General features: G+C 38.8%; 1 protein-coding gene across 1 annotated transcript; it reads left to right on the plus strand.

The window, feature by feature from the left end:
• The first annotated feature begins 142 nt into the window (after positions 1–142).
• On the plus strand, positions 143–10822 carry LOC128301552 (centrosomal protein of 164 kDa). Its single transcript, XM_053038101.1, has 5 exons — positions 143–224; positions 470–581; positions 3738–6459; positions 9272–9617; positions 9811–10822. The coding sequence occupies exons 1-5, from the start codon at positions 143–145 to the stop codon at positions 10164–10166; spliced, it is 3618 nt and encodes a 1205-aa protein (XP_052894061.1). The 3' UTR covers positions 10167–10822.
• The last annotated feature ends 4442 nt before the right edge of the window (positions 10823–15264 follow it).

The raw sequence follows: 15264 nt of genomic DNA on the forward strand, positions 1-15264 counted from the left end.
AGTTTCGTAATGGATGTAGCATGTTGTGCTTAATTCCAAGAATTCGGTTGATTTCATTCCCGTGTGATACATAAGGCTGCAGACACGCTCTGGCACACGAAAATCAGTGAGTGAGACACAAAAGAAAGATTGTTGGATAATCATGGCCACTCCATCATATAACACTGGGTTCACCCAACCAGAAGAGGAAATATTCTATTCCACATATGAGCCAACGAAAGAAGGTAGGAGAATCAGTCAACACTTGGAAATGGAAATTTCGGTACTAAATCAGTCCTGAAAATTGTAAAATGGAAATTTCTGCTACATATTTTCAGGTTGTGTGATATTTTTTCTATTTTAATTTACACACGTCATAGCTCATGTTCTACAGTACACGGCTGATTGTATGTTGTATTTCTTTTACTTTCATATTCGTCTCACGCTTTGGCAACCAACTCACATCATCTGGTACGAAATCATACCCCAGAAATTATTGAATATGCAGTGAAAATTGGTATAGATCCAGAAAAAGAAGCTAACATAATCTATCTGGCACGGCAAGGATTACTGCACCCTTTACCAGAAAACTGGAAACCATGGTGAGTTGAATTTCAATGTTTTTTCTTCAAATATATTTTTTTAATTAGTGATACACAATATATATTTTTTTTTGCACGGTATTCAGCGAACATATAACATTTTACTGCGAGAAGTTTGTAAAGTGCTCATGCATGTATATCGTAGTGATTTCATTTAACCAACAAAGAGTGTACATCATCACCTCTAATATTAAAGAAACATACAGCTGGTTTTCCGGCATATGAGAAAAAATTTTTTTTTCGGTGCTAGTGATGATTCTTTTTAATCATAGCTATGGAAAATTGGAGTGCTAGTGATGATTGTTATTAATCATAGCTATGGAAAATAGATTATCAGCTATGGAAATAAAAATCACTTAGTTAAAATAAAAAAGGAATAGCTACACAATCACTGTTTCACCTTAAAACGAAAAATTATCAAACTAGAGTTATTGCTATTTTCCAATTCAAATGCATTTTTCCCATTTGCCATACCGTTCGAAATACTGCTTATTTACTGCTTATTAGTTATTTTAAGTAGCTATATTGGTCCAGTTACACAGAACTACGGAGTGTACGCAAATTCACAGGTGTATCCAATTTAGTTTCCTAGAGTTTGACGGTGGGGATCATACACAGGAAATGGACGCGGTTTTTGGAAATTTGACATCTGAGTTAGTTTATAGTACAAAATCTAAGCAAAAAGGGGAAAAATTGGTACTTTTAAGGTCATATAAAATAATTGTTTTTGACTTATTTTAAAGTTTTCTTTCTCAAAGTCGATTGAATCGCTGAATAAATTAAGTGCAGAGATGGAAGTCGGTTCTGTGCAAGTGAAGTATAAACGAAATTGTACCTGGATCCGACCTACACGGAAATTCGAGATACGCGTATTTTTCGCAGGTTATAGCAGTCTTCTATAATAGCGTATCTCGGGGCCTGTATAGCGTAATAGCCTGTAGTCTGCTTTGCACCGACTAAAAAATCCATTAACTGGCCATCCGGTGCCGGAATTGTGTTTGATAGTATCACTGGTTTCACTCGACAGTGGTTCGCTTGTAGACTATACCGTATGTGGTAAAAATAAGTCTATACGGGCTTGCCGTAGTATCGGAATCTATATCGAATGATATAGAAACTTATTCAATTTAAGTTCAAAGTGTTCCGTATGCACACAGTTTAGACCGTTTAGCCACTTAACTTACACTTAATTATGCTGGAAAGTATCTCGCCGTCGTTACGTTATTGATCGAGCTCATCGTTGACTGACTCGGAACCGATCAGAGATTATGGTTGCGATGGTATCCTACCTAATCGCAACTAGCATCGCAACTATAGCTGAATTTCATAGTACGATAATTCATATATGGATAATACAAATGCAAATCGCGAAAACTCAGCAATGCCCCGTAATAAAAGACGATTGTGGTTGCCTCAAGTCGAGTACGGCTTAAGGATCGCGATCATTCATGATCGTTTCGAATTTGCCCAGCGAAGCGCTTCAGAGGCGGTTTGTCGACATTGGATTCAGAGTAGGACTACCATTTACGCTTTGGGCACCTATTTATTTGGGTGCATTCTAGGATCGATCACAAAATATTGAATACTTCAATATTGCACGTTATATTTCATTCCCTAAAATCAGTTATTTAACAATAATTTAATAATTTATTCATTAAATCGTTTGGGTCAAATCCATACCCAGTAAGGGGCTATTCACCATTTTTTCGGTTGTCCAGTTTTTTTCACTCTCGCCATTTTCACCAGCTGATTGCATTTGCGATACTCGTCATCTGCTATTGTTTGGTCGCGACTATTTAAAAATGCCATACTTCATTTTTTCGGAACAATATTGTGGTGCAGCATTTCGTGTAGTTTGATCTGGATTTCGGAAGTTTTTGTACCTTCAAAACAGTTATTGCAAGATTCCGCGGCAGTGTCATGCTTTAACCGTCACAATCTGCAAGTTAAAAACCATGTCAGCAGGGTTTTATATGTACGACATATCTGGCCTTGACATCCAACTTGCATTATATCGTAATCAATAAAAGCTCCTCTTGCGTTTGACACTACAATCTTAGAGGTCTTGGCTTTGGACTGACTTTCCGTGGTTTTTACTTATTCACAGGTTTATAGTAGATCCAGCTTACAAGATAACGGTCTTAGTTTTTTTTTGTTTCTAATCATGTTTTGGCGAGTAAATTTTACAAGAGATTGTAAAAGTAAGAAATCGCAAATGCACCTAAGTAGAAAAGGTAATCCAAGTTTCCATAATATTATTACAATGGATATCAACTCGATTGATGACTAAGCTTTCAGTACGTAGTAATAATCAGTACGTAGTAATAATCATGCATATGCTTTACAATTTGTGTTGCATATTCCTCTTGTAACAATTTAATAGCATTATGCAGACTCTACAACACGCACGGTCTGGGTTTAAATCCCATCTGGACCTGGACCTAGTGCCGCGCCCATACGCTTAATGATTATACTCCGCCATTTATTAGACTATATCGGCCAAGCCCGGTAGTGGCTATCAAACACAAATAATGCGATGAAGATTAATATACAATAATTATTTTTCGTTTACATATTTTTATGAATGTACGCCATTCGTTTAATGCTTTGGCGTTCGGACAAATGCACCGAAAGTATGAATCGAATGTCGTCCTGAGTTGTTCTATCGTAGCGAAGTCTGACTGTTTGATTTTTAGTTTTATTCATAAAGAACAGACCGGCCGTATTATAGCAAGTGGTAAATGAATTAATGTTTGCATTCACCATATTTTGCTGAATACATTGCCTTCTCCCAAAAGTGTAAGGGCACCTTACTACGAGTATTCGCAATAGAATGATTATTCGTTTGCATGGTAAAAAAAGTCTAGTAAGTTGTTACATGACACAAAACTTTCATTAACATATGTAGTTAAGTTATACAAAAGTTGGTTCGTTTAAAGGATATTGCATTGCATCATAGATTGTTGATTGTGATTCGAGTTGGTTGGTGTCTGCTTCACTGGATTGCTTCAGTATGAATAAAGAATATGATATAAAATTATACTTTTTTATTAATTTAAGAGGAACAGTCAGGTCGCATTGCTATATAAATAATATATAACTTTTACAAATATTTCTATTGTTCTTTCTTTTTATGGTCTTCCACTGTCGCTATAGTTACAGCAAACAAGTCAAAGCATACTACTACTACGACAGAATTACAAAAAAATCACAATGGGAACATCCCATCGATGTGTTGTACCGAGCGAAAGTGATCGAAGCTAGAAAGGCACTGGCTTTCGATCAATCAGATTCTATATCATTCGGTGATTCTGGATTTCGCAGTTTAAAATCAAATTACACGTTGAACAACACATATGATCAACATCATGCGAAAGATTCTGATTGTGGTAACAGTCTTGCACTGTCGAACCAACAGCTTAAAAGCAACAAAATTCATCAGGAAGCGCAGAAGCCATCCGAACAGTTGGATAGTTTCACTAATGTGATCGTAGCACCGTCCGTAAACGAGGAAAGTGATTCCAATAAAGAAAACAACAGTCAAGACGTTGCTGTCGGAGTTGCTAAAAAACAAAGCAATATTGATTCCTCGGTGGCTTTCACGAAGAAGCTATCGTTTACCATGGAAGCCAGTGGCCACGATGCAAGGAGCGAAGACAATGAAACCGGGGTGAAATCGGGACCGGATAGCAAAATGGGTTCAACCCTGTACGGTTTTACCATTACCGGTACGGGATCACAATTTTTGAAGTCAAACAAAAAGCTTGAGTTTGGAAGTTTAGATTTAGTGCGCAAGCCTGAATCAGAAATGAAAGGCATTCTGCGTGATACTAGTTTGAGTTACGTACGCTCCAAAAGTACTCCCAACGATGACTCGGGAAATGATGAAAGAAAAAGCGTTCGCTTTGATATTGACGTCGAGACAGAACATTCAGCAAACGAAATGAAAGCAGAAATCGATTCGGTTCTTGATGCTGATGCCGAGGCAGACGACAACATCGATGATCGTGATGACATCGAAAATCGTTTTAATGATCCGGAAAAGGAAGATGACATAAGTGCTGATAGATTGAAACAAACATCTTCTTCAGAATCGTCCGAACCTGATTCGGAAATATTGACGGGTGTTGGTTTGAAAGTTGTGAATGAAGGCAAATCTTATTCGGCGGCGGTATCATCATCGAACGCAATAAACGATGAACTGCTGGATGATCGTGGATTGGATTCGATACGATTTCTCCGACATTCGATTGATCAAGAACGTGAACGGTACAAAGCAAAGCTGGAAGAGGAGCTGCGATCACTTGCCTCGCTAGAAGAAAGCAGAATGCAGATCGAATTAACAAACGAGCGTTTGCGGTACGAGGAACTGCTGTCCAAAGAGCGGCAACGCATGAAGGATCAACATCAACAAAATATTCACGAAATCAAAGAATTTTACCAGGCAAAGTTGAGTGAACTTAAAACTGACTATGACGAAGAAAATGCCAAGGAGTATACCATGTATCAAGAGACGATGCAGGAAGAGTTCGATCGGCGCGTGAAGGAAGTAACGAACACACACCGGGCTACGATGGCGAAATTGCAACAGAATCACGACGAAATTGTCGAAGAGCTAGAACGTGACCTGAAGATGGAGGAAGAGCTGCTCAAAAAAGAGCACAGCACCAATCTGGCAGAGATAAAAATCAAATTAACCCACGAGCTAGAAATGGAACGGCAACGCATGCGGGAGACGGGAGAAGACCGGTTGTACGAGAAGGTACGCTGCGAGAAACGTTTGCTGGAGGACAAGTATAAATGTTTGAAGGAAAAGTATACGCGTCTGAAGACGGATGTACGCATCTCTCTAGAGCGCCGTAAGAAGAGGCGCGAACAGCAACAACAGCAGCAGCAACATAGCTTGCTTAGCAACAGCTACGAAACGGACGATCGCACAAACTCCAAACCATTACCATCCTACTCCTATGATATTGGTGGTAAAGGCATGTTGGGATCATCCGCCATCAAACCAACATCTTTGATGATATCCGAGAAGTCGCAACCACTCAGCAACACGTCCCATGGTGCTGCCACCAAACGCGTTGCAATGGAGTCTAAGCTCAATTCGCTGCATTTAAACGGCGCTGGATTGGCTGAATCTCGAAAATCGGCCTTTCTGCTGAACCATACCAACAACAACAACAATAACAACAATAATAATACTCAAAAGCATCAGGTGGACGATTCGAGCCAAAGCGAGACCAGATATTCGAAGCACTACTTCCAAGTGAAGAACATATTTGGGAGCGTACAGCACGAGGACAACTTTAGTTCCGATTCCGAGTTTCATAAGATGAGTTGCGACACTGGTGGAGTAGAAAATTCCTGTAGCAGTTCCTTTACTGGTGCTGCTACAGCGGTCGCCACCCGTCCGAAGAGAAGAATTTTCACCAAAACCAAATCATCTTCCACCTCGAAGCTAAACTCGAGCAAACATGAGCGCGAAACAGGTGCTACTAAACCTTACACACCGGTGGAAAATCTACGCATACAGCTGAAAAAGCTAGAAGAACTGGAGGATCAAATTCCTGATTGCAATCTCGATGCACCGTATCATTTGCGATATCCGTTTGTTAATAATATAGCTAACGTCGATAGCGGTAAGACAACAGGTAGTGCCTGTAGGCACGGCGATGTAGGTGGAGCTGAAACCGTTACCACTACCGACAGGAGTGAGCTGGAGTTCTTCAAGCACCGTATACTACTCGAACGGGATTCTGTCATGCGAGCGAAGGAATCTTTGCGTGCACAGAAAAATGTATTCAAATCTAAACAACGTGATATTGCGGTAAAGCATGCGATCAAGAACAAGCAATCGGTTGATCAAATATTTCATGTAAGTACACACCACTCTATTTCTGTAACGTTTGATAGCTAAGTTTGATTATGCCGTTGACGCCTTAGACATAGTGATGAATTTCATGTTACTTGTTACTTGTTGATTGGAAAAATAACACCTCTTATGTGGGTAAAATCTTTCCTCGATCGATCATGAAAAAGACAGGAGTTGCTCAAGGAGCAATTTTCAACCCGCTGCTAGAAGCTTCACTGCGTTTCACATCGGCCGAACCTATAAACTGTGTCTTTAACACAGTTTTTGCCTTCTTTTGTCATATTGTATAAACACTGTTTTTGATAAACAAGTTTTTTATCTGATTTTTTTTCGTAAAATGATTAAAACAGAACACAATCCATTATGACGGCCAAAGGCCGTATGGTCGACATAGTTTATCGAAATCGAACGTCTATAGGCATTTCCTCCCAGTTATGAGCCTTTTTCCGGGCCTCTATTTGGCACAATAAGAATACAACATTTCACATTTAATGGGTCATGATGGAAGGATGGAAAGGAACTTAAGGAAAGGAATCAAAGGACTAGTCCATTCTCTTGGCAAAAGCGGTATATAATCATCATATACCTCAAGTCATTGCTGGCTAGCACGTCGCGGATCGGAACACCCGGTTGTAGTCCGATTTCCTGGATTGCTCTCAGCACGTCAGGTCGGGCGTTTTTCAATTGCCTGCAGTGCCACAGAAGGTGATCCACAACATGGAATCCTACACTGCGGCCACATACCATCGTGTCCTACAGGTTAATACGCTGTAGATGTGCATCCGCTGCAAAATTAATCGACATGGACAGCCGAGACATCATGCGGAGAGCTCAAGTAGCGATCATTTGTAGTGTGCGATGGGAAGATTCAAGAACATAAGAAGGCACTCTAGGATTTCGGTAAAGGAAGTCCTCGGGAAGCTCCTTGGTTCAGTAGCGAAATTAGGAGTATACGCTGGAGCTTTTTCCCGAGGAGATCGCTTTGATTTGATTGTTTTTGAACTTCCAAAATTCGTACTTTTGGAGTATCTGGCGATGGAAAAGTTCCGAGACCATGGATGGCCAATAAACGTAGCTCCTGGCTAATACCGTCATCCGTTGAATGCCTAGATGCCCTTGGTGAAGTTGCGTCAAACATCTGGAACGAAGCTTGCCTAAGATCGATGTGGCGATCGATCTCACATCCAATTGCCGCGTATGTGGCATAAAATAGACTGTCGGCTTACCATGCAAGAAGCTTGCGGTCTCTTTAAGCCCTTATTCAGCGATGCTAATGCTTGGGCTAATGAACAACGCAGCCGTATTTTCCTCGCTAGCGAGGTTTTTAGGTGCTCTTACACCTTTCTTTCACCCGATCATGCCGCACTGCGTAACTTCGAATCTGAGTCAGTGCCTGGGTCTGACTGTTCCATGCTGGTAAAACCCGAGAAAATGTCAACTGGGGACCGGGATTGGGACTTACCGTCACGCACAAATAACACTTATATGGTTTACATAGCCAATCGTCACCGTAAACCCACCAAATGTTGTTATAAACAGTCACTTTGGCAACGTAAACCCACAATTCGCAACCGAACGGCTGCGTAAATCCTGTAACACACACACGCTACGGTAAAAATTAATTGCGATCGCTATGATAGGATACTCTCCTAGCGAATATCGAAGAATAACGCGACACCATTTAGCATAACACAGCCACGGCGAGATTCTCGGCGTTATCGCTATCGCACTGACCGCTATCTGCCGAAATTGAAACGCAGGCCCTCGCCTGAAACACGTCTGCTCTAAACGAAGGCTGGAAGCAGAATGAAAAAACACAATCTATATTACTATACAAACTTTACACACACACACACTACGCCGCGCGTCCTTGTTGGTGAAGAGCTGAAGATCGAATCTCGTGGATATGGATATAAAGAGATTGATATAACGAATGAATAAAAACAGTTAGATATTACACTTTTTACATGAAAACTTATCAAAAGAAAAAACAACAATCTTGCCAATCAAAGCTGCAAAATCAGAGTACGATAACAAGTACGAACGAAGCTGTACCATTGTCATGAGCACCATTGGCTGTAGTAAGCAACGAACCACACAATTTGGCTTGCAGTAGTGATGCATAGGTTGGCCGTAGCAGGAGAAGACCTTTGAAACATTGTCGATAACTTGCATTTAGAGTTGTTATCGGGGTATCGAGGGCAACGAAAATAAATGATAATTTAAAAAAAAAATTAAAAAATGATTAAAAAAAGTATCCATAAGTATTTCTCGAAGCACTGTGAACCGAGTGACTTGAGCTTTTCACTAGATATCTTTTCACCATTTTCAAATAGCTTTTATAGTGCCAGGTCGTATCGACTTCTTTTATCAGTAGCCGGATAGTCGGCCCGTGCTACGGGGGAACGATCCGGATGGGATTTTGTCTCAATCCTGTTGTTTGGGACTCCTGGTCCCAACCGCTCCTTGTTTAGTTTTTTTTGTTTTTAGGTAAGATAGTGTCAAAATTAGGTCACTTTGTTGTATATTGAAGAACCTTTGATTTTTAATTTTTTTTATTATTTACTATTTATTGAGTACACGTTGAAAAGGAAACACCCCCAATTCAATATATGGAGTAGTTTTGATTTCAATAAATTTGAATATGAATCCTAAAAATAATAGAGAGTAATGAAGAGTAACATTACGTGAGTGCTGGAGTATATAATTTAACTATTGATGTATTAATACAGCAGTGGTATGCAGCATTCAATGTTATGTTATGTTATGTTATCGACAGTAATAATACATTATTATGTTTGCTTTCGTATTGCAGGAAGAGAAAGAATTAACCGAAATGGAAGTATCGCTTCACCGGACACGAGCATTGCTTGGAGAAAAAGTAATCCGATTGCGACATCTAGAAAATTCGTTACAAAAACTTTCAGAGAAAGAGCATCCCATTCGAGCAGGTCCCAGAGAGATACCGCTTAAACCAAAGGAAACCCTCAGCGATTTGTCCTCCTACTCGAGTTCGGGTTTCAGCAGCACTGATGTTCCAACTACTGAACATTACGGTCGCTTGCAGGCAAGTGTTCCATCGAGAAATACGGAGCCCACTGATACAATTACGCACTTGAAGCATTTGCATACAGAGATACAGGAAATTTGGAGTTTATTGAGTAAGTATTGCAAAGTTATTTGGATGAGTGAAAAAAACCTCACGGAGAAAATGCTGTTATAAGTTGTCTTGCTCTTGGAAATTTGTTCCTACAGCCAGTTCTAAACTATAGCAATTATGTTTTTTATCAATCTTCGGTTCGGTTTTGCATTTTGTTTTTCTCCAAATTCATGTTTGCAATAATGTTTCCACAGATCCCAACAATGGTGGTACAGCGCCCATAATTAGATTCGATGAAATGGATTTTCTTAATAATACCGCCACAACAGTACCGTACAGCACGTCGTCCGGAAAACAATGTTGCGACGTAGTGCTGCCACCAGCAACGGCAACTCCAGCCTTTAACCAAACATCAAGCGCCATTTTTGCCGCCGGACTCCAACCACCAATGTCTAACTATGTCCAAAATCAGCATCATTACACGATCACGCTACTCGAGAAGACTAGAGATCTTAAGAATTGGCTACGCCAAGCTAAAACCGAGCATGAAATATTGAAAAATCAAACCCACGGAGGTTCCGAAAATGTGGTTCCAAATATTCATATTTAAGTTTGCGAAAACGGTTGCGTGCTTTGCGACACGAAAGAGGCAAAACACGAAAAACTTTTAAGCAAAAGGGTACTTTTTCCGTTAGCTGACAGGTAGTTCCTTATGAATAAAACAAAAATTCTGTACACTGTAGGATGATGCGAATCATGCTCGTAGCATTTCAATGTAAACGCAGACATACAACTTACATAACACTCCATTACACAGTGATATTTACCGCGAGCTGTAATGTTGAAGATTCTCGAATCAGAAGTCATAAAATTATGTGAAAAAATTATGCTATTGTTCTACTTTCTTCTGTTTTTAATAGTTTAATTAATTCGTCTATTTTTTATTAAATTTTTTTATCGACCGACAGTATAGGCAAATGTATAATGTTGTTTTGTTAATTTTTAACACATTTTTTAGTTTCATTTATATAACAACTCGTTAGTTCATTCATCGAGTCTAGTCGTTTCTTTTCTTTCCTTTCGTGTCTATAGTTTAATTTAATATTTTTGTACTTCATAGAATCATACATGATGCCCATTCCAGTAATGCTAGTAACAGAATTAGTATATACTAAAGTTTAATCATGCAGTACGAACGGATTACGCATGGTCGTTGGAAATAAAATAATGAATGAAGTTTATTTTTTATCAACCTCAAATAAATAACCCATGCCCTAAACAAATGGACTAATCACAAATGGCGATGTAACGACAACTAATTGCATGAAGTTTAATTTTATTCAACGTCGAACGTTCAACGAGCAAAGAAAAATGCATCATTAGCCTGCGGGTGTAAGACAGCGCCACAACTTGGATCTTTGGAAGCTGGAATTGTTGTGATGAGAGGTAGCTAAGTCAGTGCAAATGGCAAATAGTGTGATTCTTGTTGCTGAAGGTTAACATTTTTTGCCGTGTCTTATACAAGCACGCGTCGAGCGGTCTGGAAAAAATCATTTCCGATACACTGAACTGAACACATACCAAAACACATGCCTGCTTTATGAATGATTATCAATTATGAAAATCTTCTATTGTAATTGGCTGCACGCAGCTTCGATACGCGATGCATGGGTGGATTCATCACCATCGGAAAGCAGGGAAATCGTATCGAAACAACGTCAAAATCAGTCCATTTGTGTAAACTGCATACGTCACAGCTGCAAATTCCGGCCATTCTTACTGCAAATGAATGGCTAGAGATGAATGATGAAAAAAAACTTTAAGCTATTAATTGTTCAAGATTTCAGTGAACAAACTTGATAGAAATCACTCTACATGAAGATGAAAATTAGCAGCAGTTTGAATGCAACATTTGCTGGGGGAAAGGAGTAACAGTCCTTATGAGAAAATGAAACGTAGGTTTGTAGGTTTTAAATGACGTAGCAAATTGACACCATCAGCACTATGTATACAAGTAACAAGTTTGGGAAAAGTACAGGAATCGTTGTAGTTAATTGGTATTGGTTTATATTTTAAACAACAGAAATATATGTATCTTTGTTATTACTTACACACATAGATAATACATATAAAACAAATACAAAAACACATCTGAACAATATTCAAAATAGTTTCTGCGATAAATGAAACCCAAAATTTTCGCAACAAAAAATGGAAGTAGCTATATTTTAAATTTTTAAAGCTTTTCAAATATCACTTTCTGACAAATGGAAACAAGAAAAGCAGCAAGAAAAAAACACAGAAATGTAGAAAGAATAAAACAGAAACAAAGAGTGACAATGTGCAAAATAACTGACCATTTCCATGCATGCTAAAACCAAACAATTACTATATAGAATCTAACATGTTACAACAAAACAATAGTTTCAACTGACTATGTAAATCATGCCATAGCTCGCATGCTATATTACAGAAAAAAGTATGAAAAATTCTTCTTTGTCGGCAGCACAATCTCAAGAGGTCTAAGGGCCTGGAGTGGCATTTCTGGCGTTCTTTGACTTTATTTACCCGTAGCCGGACGGTCAGTCCTGCTACCGGATGGGATTTTGGGCCGTAGAGATTTTGGGGATATGTATAAATCACCCATAGAAAACACTTGTAAGCCAAAAAATACACATGGTTTCCTTTGTTGTGTATCAAGATCAATTGCACATTTTCTTAAATATCTAATATGTTTAGCAGGGTTTATAAACAAGGAAAAAAAGTAACTAAAAACCGCATCATCTTATTGTTCCTGGCATGAGAACAGCTTTTCAAAGAAAGGGCTGTGACTATTTATCTATTTATCGATAAGACTTGTAAGAGTTCGGTGTTTTGTTACAAAAAATAAGTCCAAAACGAATGAGTTTTGATTATTCAGGTCGGCAAATAATAAATTTAGTTACATTGCGATATAATTTATTTTCTTGAAGTTAATGTTTTACTAGATTCGATAGTGCAAATTGTAGAGTTATTATTTTGTACTCTTCCAAATTACAAAAATAACCAGTATTCCAACAATAAGTTATCGATTTGTTGTTTCGCACAAGTAGATATTTCCTTTCAGTACAATGTTTAAAAACACTGTTATTTGAAATTTTGCAGTTGAAATTCCTACACGCAATCGATTTATTGCCATGAACCGTAAAAAACCGTAAGAAATATTTACTTTAATATTTTTACTTGATTCAGCATGTGATTAAAGCAATACGTCTGATCGTTCTTTTTCAATAAAAAACACGTAATTGCCATTGTTTCCCAATCGAATCGTTTGACTTTCCTTAATCAATCGTTCAACTTCTCTAACAGATGTTTGCAAATAGGGCAAATTTCCCAACTTATCGATTTTGTAAACTCTAGTTGATCGTTCACTGACACAAAAAAAACAAGTGTCTATCACATTTATGTAATTTCCTAACAGTTTGGCAAAGCTCAGTCTAACCGCCGAAGTTGATTGTAGGTTGAGGAAACGTTTAGAATGATGTACTTTCAACTTACTGCATTAAAGCTGAATAGTAATTTTTAAAACAGGAAACATGATGCATGTCCAAAAAACACTTGTCGTAGTCAGATCAATTGTGCTTTTATCATGAACCTTAAACTTACTAATGGACCACAACCATAATGAATTCCTTAATAAATGGATAGAACAATAAATGACGTATGTATATTCGTTTTCAAGTTATGTCACAAAGAAATAAATTTGTCTTTTCGAATCAAAATATGCGTTGATTCTGTTAGTTTCTAAAACACTATAACTGTTTATTCAACTAAGCTGGCTTATTAGCTAATCGAGTGAATCAGTAAATTTCCTAACCGTGTGCAGTAAATCTTCCCACTAGGTGCGTTTAAACGATATGTTCATTGTTCGATTTTTTGTAGTTGACAATCTTTTTGTGAATGCAGTTATTTGCTCTACGAATTACGGTTACGAATCTTATCCGAGCAAATTAGCTATTCATGGAAAACACAAACTTTTTGCATGTAGTCTTCCATCACTTCGCTAGCTAGCAACAGCACCTTATTGGATCCGGGCAGCCAATTCATACTTATCGGTGATGTTAATTAACCTACACTTTCTTCGATCCCATTAAAAGCTTAACACGGAAAAGCATTTGCCCGTGTTCAGAATAATCCTGCAAGTGCCAAATTTGTCAAACGAAATGCACCAGAGTGCGCTGTATTGTCGTAACACTCATACAAAATCCTCAGGGCGTGTTCTTTATGTAATATATTAAAATTAGTCCGATACGTGTCAGCGACAACGTTTTACACTCGCTAGATAGTATTCATGCACCGCTCCTATTCGATTTGGAAATCATAGTACCTGCTGGGTCTTCAACCTCCAATGTCATGTTCAGTGCCGAGTTAAAAATCGCCATAGTTACCGTGGGGCCGCTGTCAACGCTTCCTTGGCTTTTAGTATAGCACATTTTTGGGTGATAGGACCAGGCGGTAACCATTGGTATCATCCAAATATGGGAACGTGTTAAAAGGACTGTTACTCGCCATCTTTTATAATTTTAGCCAACTTTCTTATAATTTATGAATACCTTGCTAAACAATGAGCTTCCGTTGGTAACAAACCATTCATTGAGTCATTTTAAAGTCTTTGTTGGAATTGAAGCACTGCTCGTCAATTTGGTACTATCGATTCAAATAAGTGGTAGTCTGAAGTGGAAAGGTTAGTATGGTGGACACCGTCACGTCAACGTTACCTGGGTCGATCGCGACGTGCGACATACCCTAGAGGACAGGTGTAAGTTATCCCACGAGTGTGGGGCCATTTGTGGCCAGAGTGGTAACATATAATGATGAGTCGGGCTTGCGACACGTCTTTATTCGTCGGTGATTCGAACAGAAGAGAGAGGCTTGTACTCCTATTTTGCTAACGCATGCATCCAGCATCCACACACATGTATGCAAGGCAGCGTTTACCATACATGGTACTCTTCTTAGTTTGTAGTATACCAGTTGGTATATAATTATATGTCACCGCATACTCAATCTTTGATACACGGGCTAGTCCCAACTAGTGTTGGGCAAATTGATACAGATGGTGGTGTCGGATCGATCCGGCTGCGGAGGCAGCCGGAGTCAACTTCGGGTCGTCTATTTCCATGCATATTAAATTTACATATCTATTTTATGTTATATATCCCAAAAATCTAAATGTTTAATGTTTAATGTTTATTAATTCATTCGTCCACCGACAACGGTTTAACGAGGATCATTGTTTAGAATTACAATAAACGCAAAGAACTTTTAAATTGGGACATAGACATCGTAAAATCAAACTGACACGAACATTGATTGAATCGTCTAATCATGGCTTTAAGTGGCGCATTAGTACCGTATACTGAGTTAGCGCGAGTTTCGTGCAACATTTGTCGATATCTAGATACCGATCGCGGAACAGCAAACGGAATCCTACTCACTAGCGAGGGATCATCTATGTTTCCTAGTAGTAGTCCTGCAATAAAGATGACCTGAGCTCTAATGATTCCATGCCCAAAAGAAGGCAACGCTGTTTGTAGGGTGGTAGCAAGGATCCGTCTGCCCAACCAAAAACTCATTGTTGTGTAAGGTGTTCTATACACCGTGGGCGCGTAGGGTTAGTGAGTCAGCGTTACTCGGTCCTGTCAGCGTGTCGACACGTGGCAGCTACC

The sequence above is a fragment of the Anopheles moucheti genome, chromosome 3 (genome assembly GCF_943734755.1).
Source record: "Anopheles moucheti chromosome 3, idAnoMoucSN_F20_07, whole genome shotgun sequence".
In the NCBI taxonomy this organism is placed as follows: Eukaryota; Metazoa; Arthropoda; class Insecta; order Diptera; family Culicidae; genus Anopheles; species Anopheles moucheti.

Bases quoted from the DNA above. Each gene is read 5' to 3' on its own strand.
- LOC128301552 (XM_053038101.1), top strand. From the start codon at position 143: ATGGCCACTCCATCATATAACACTGGGTTCACCCAACCAGAAGAGGAA. The intron at 582-3,737 runs GTGAGTTGAATT...CTGTCGCTATAG, and splicing joins CCAGAAAACTGGAAACCATG to TTACAGCAAACAAGTCAAAG. The intron at 6,460-9,271 runs GTAAGTACACAC...TTCGTATTGCAG, and splicing joins CGGTTGATCAAATATTTCAT to GAAGAGAAAGAATTAACCGA.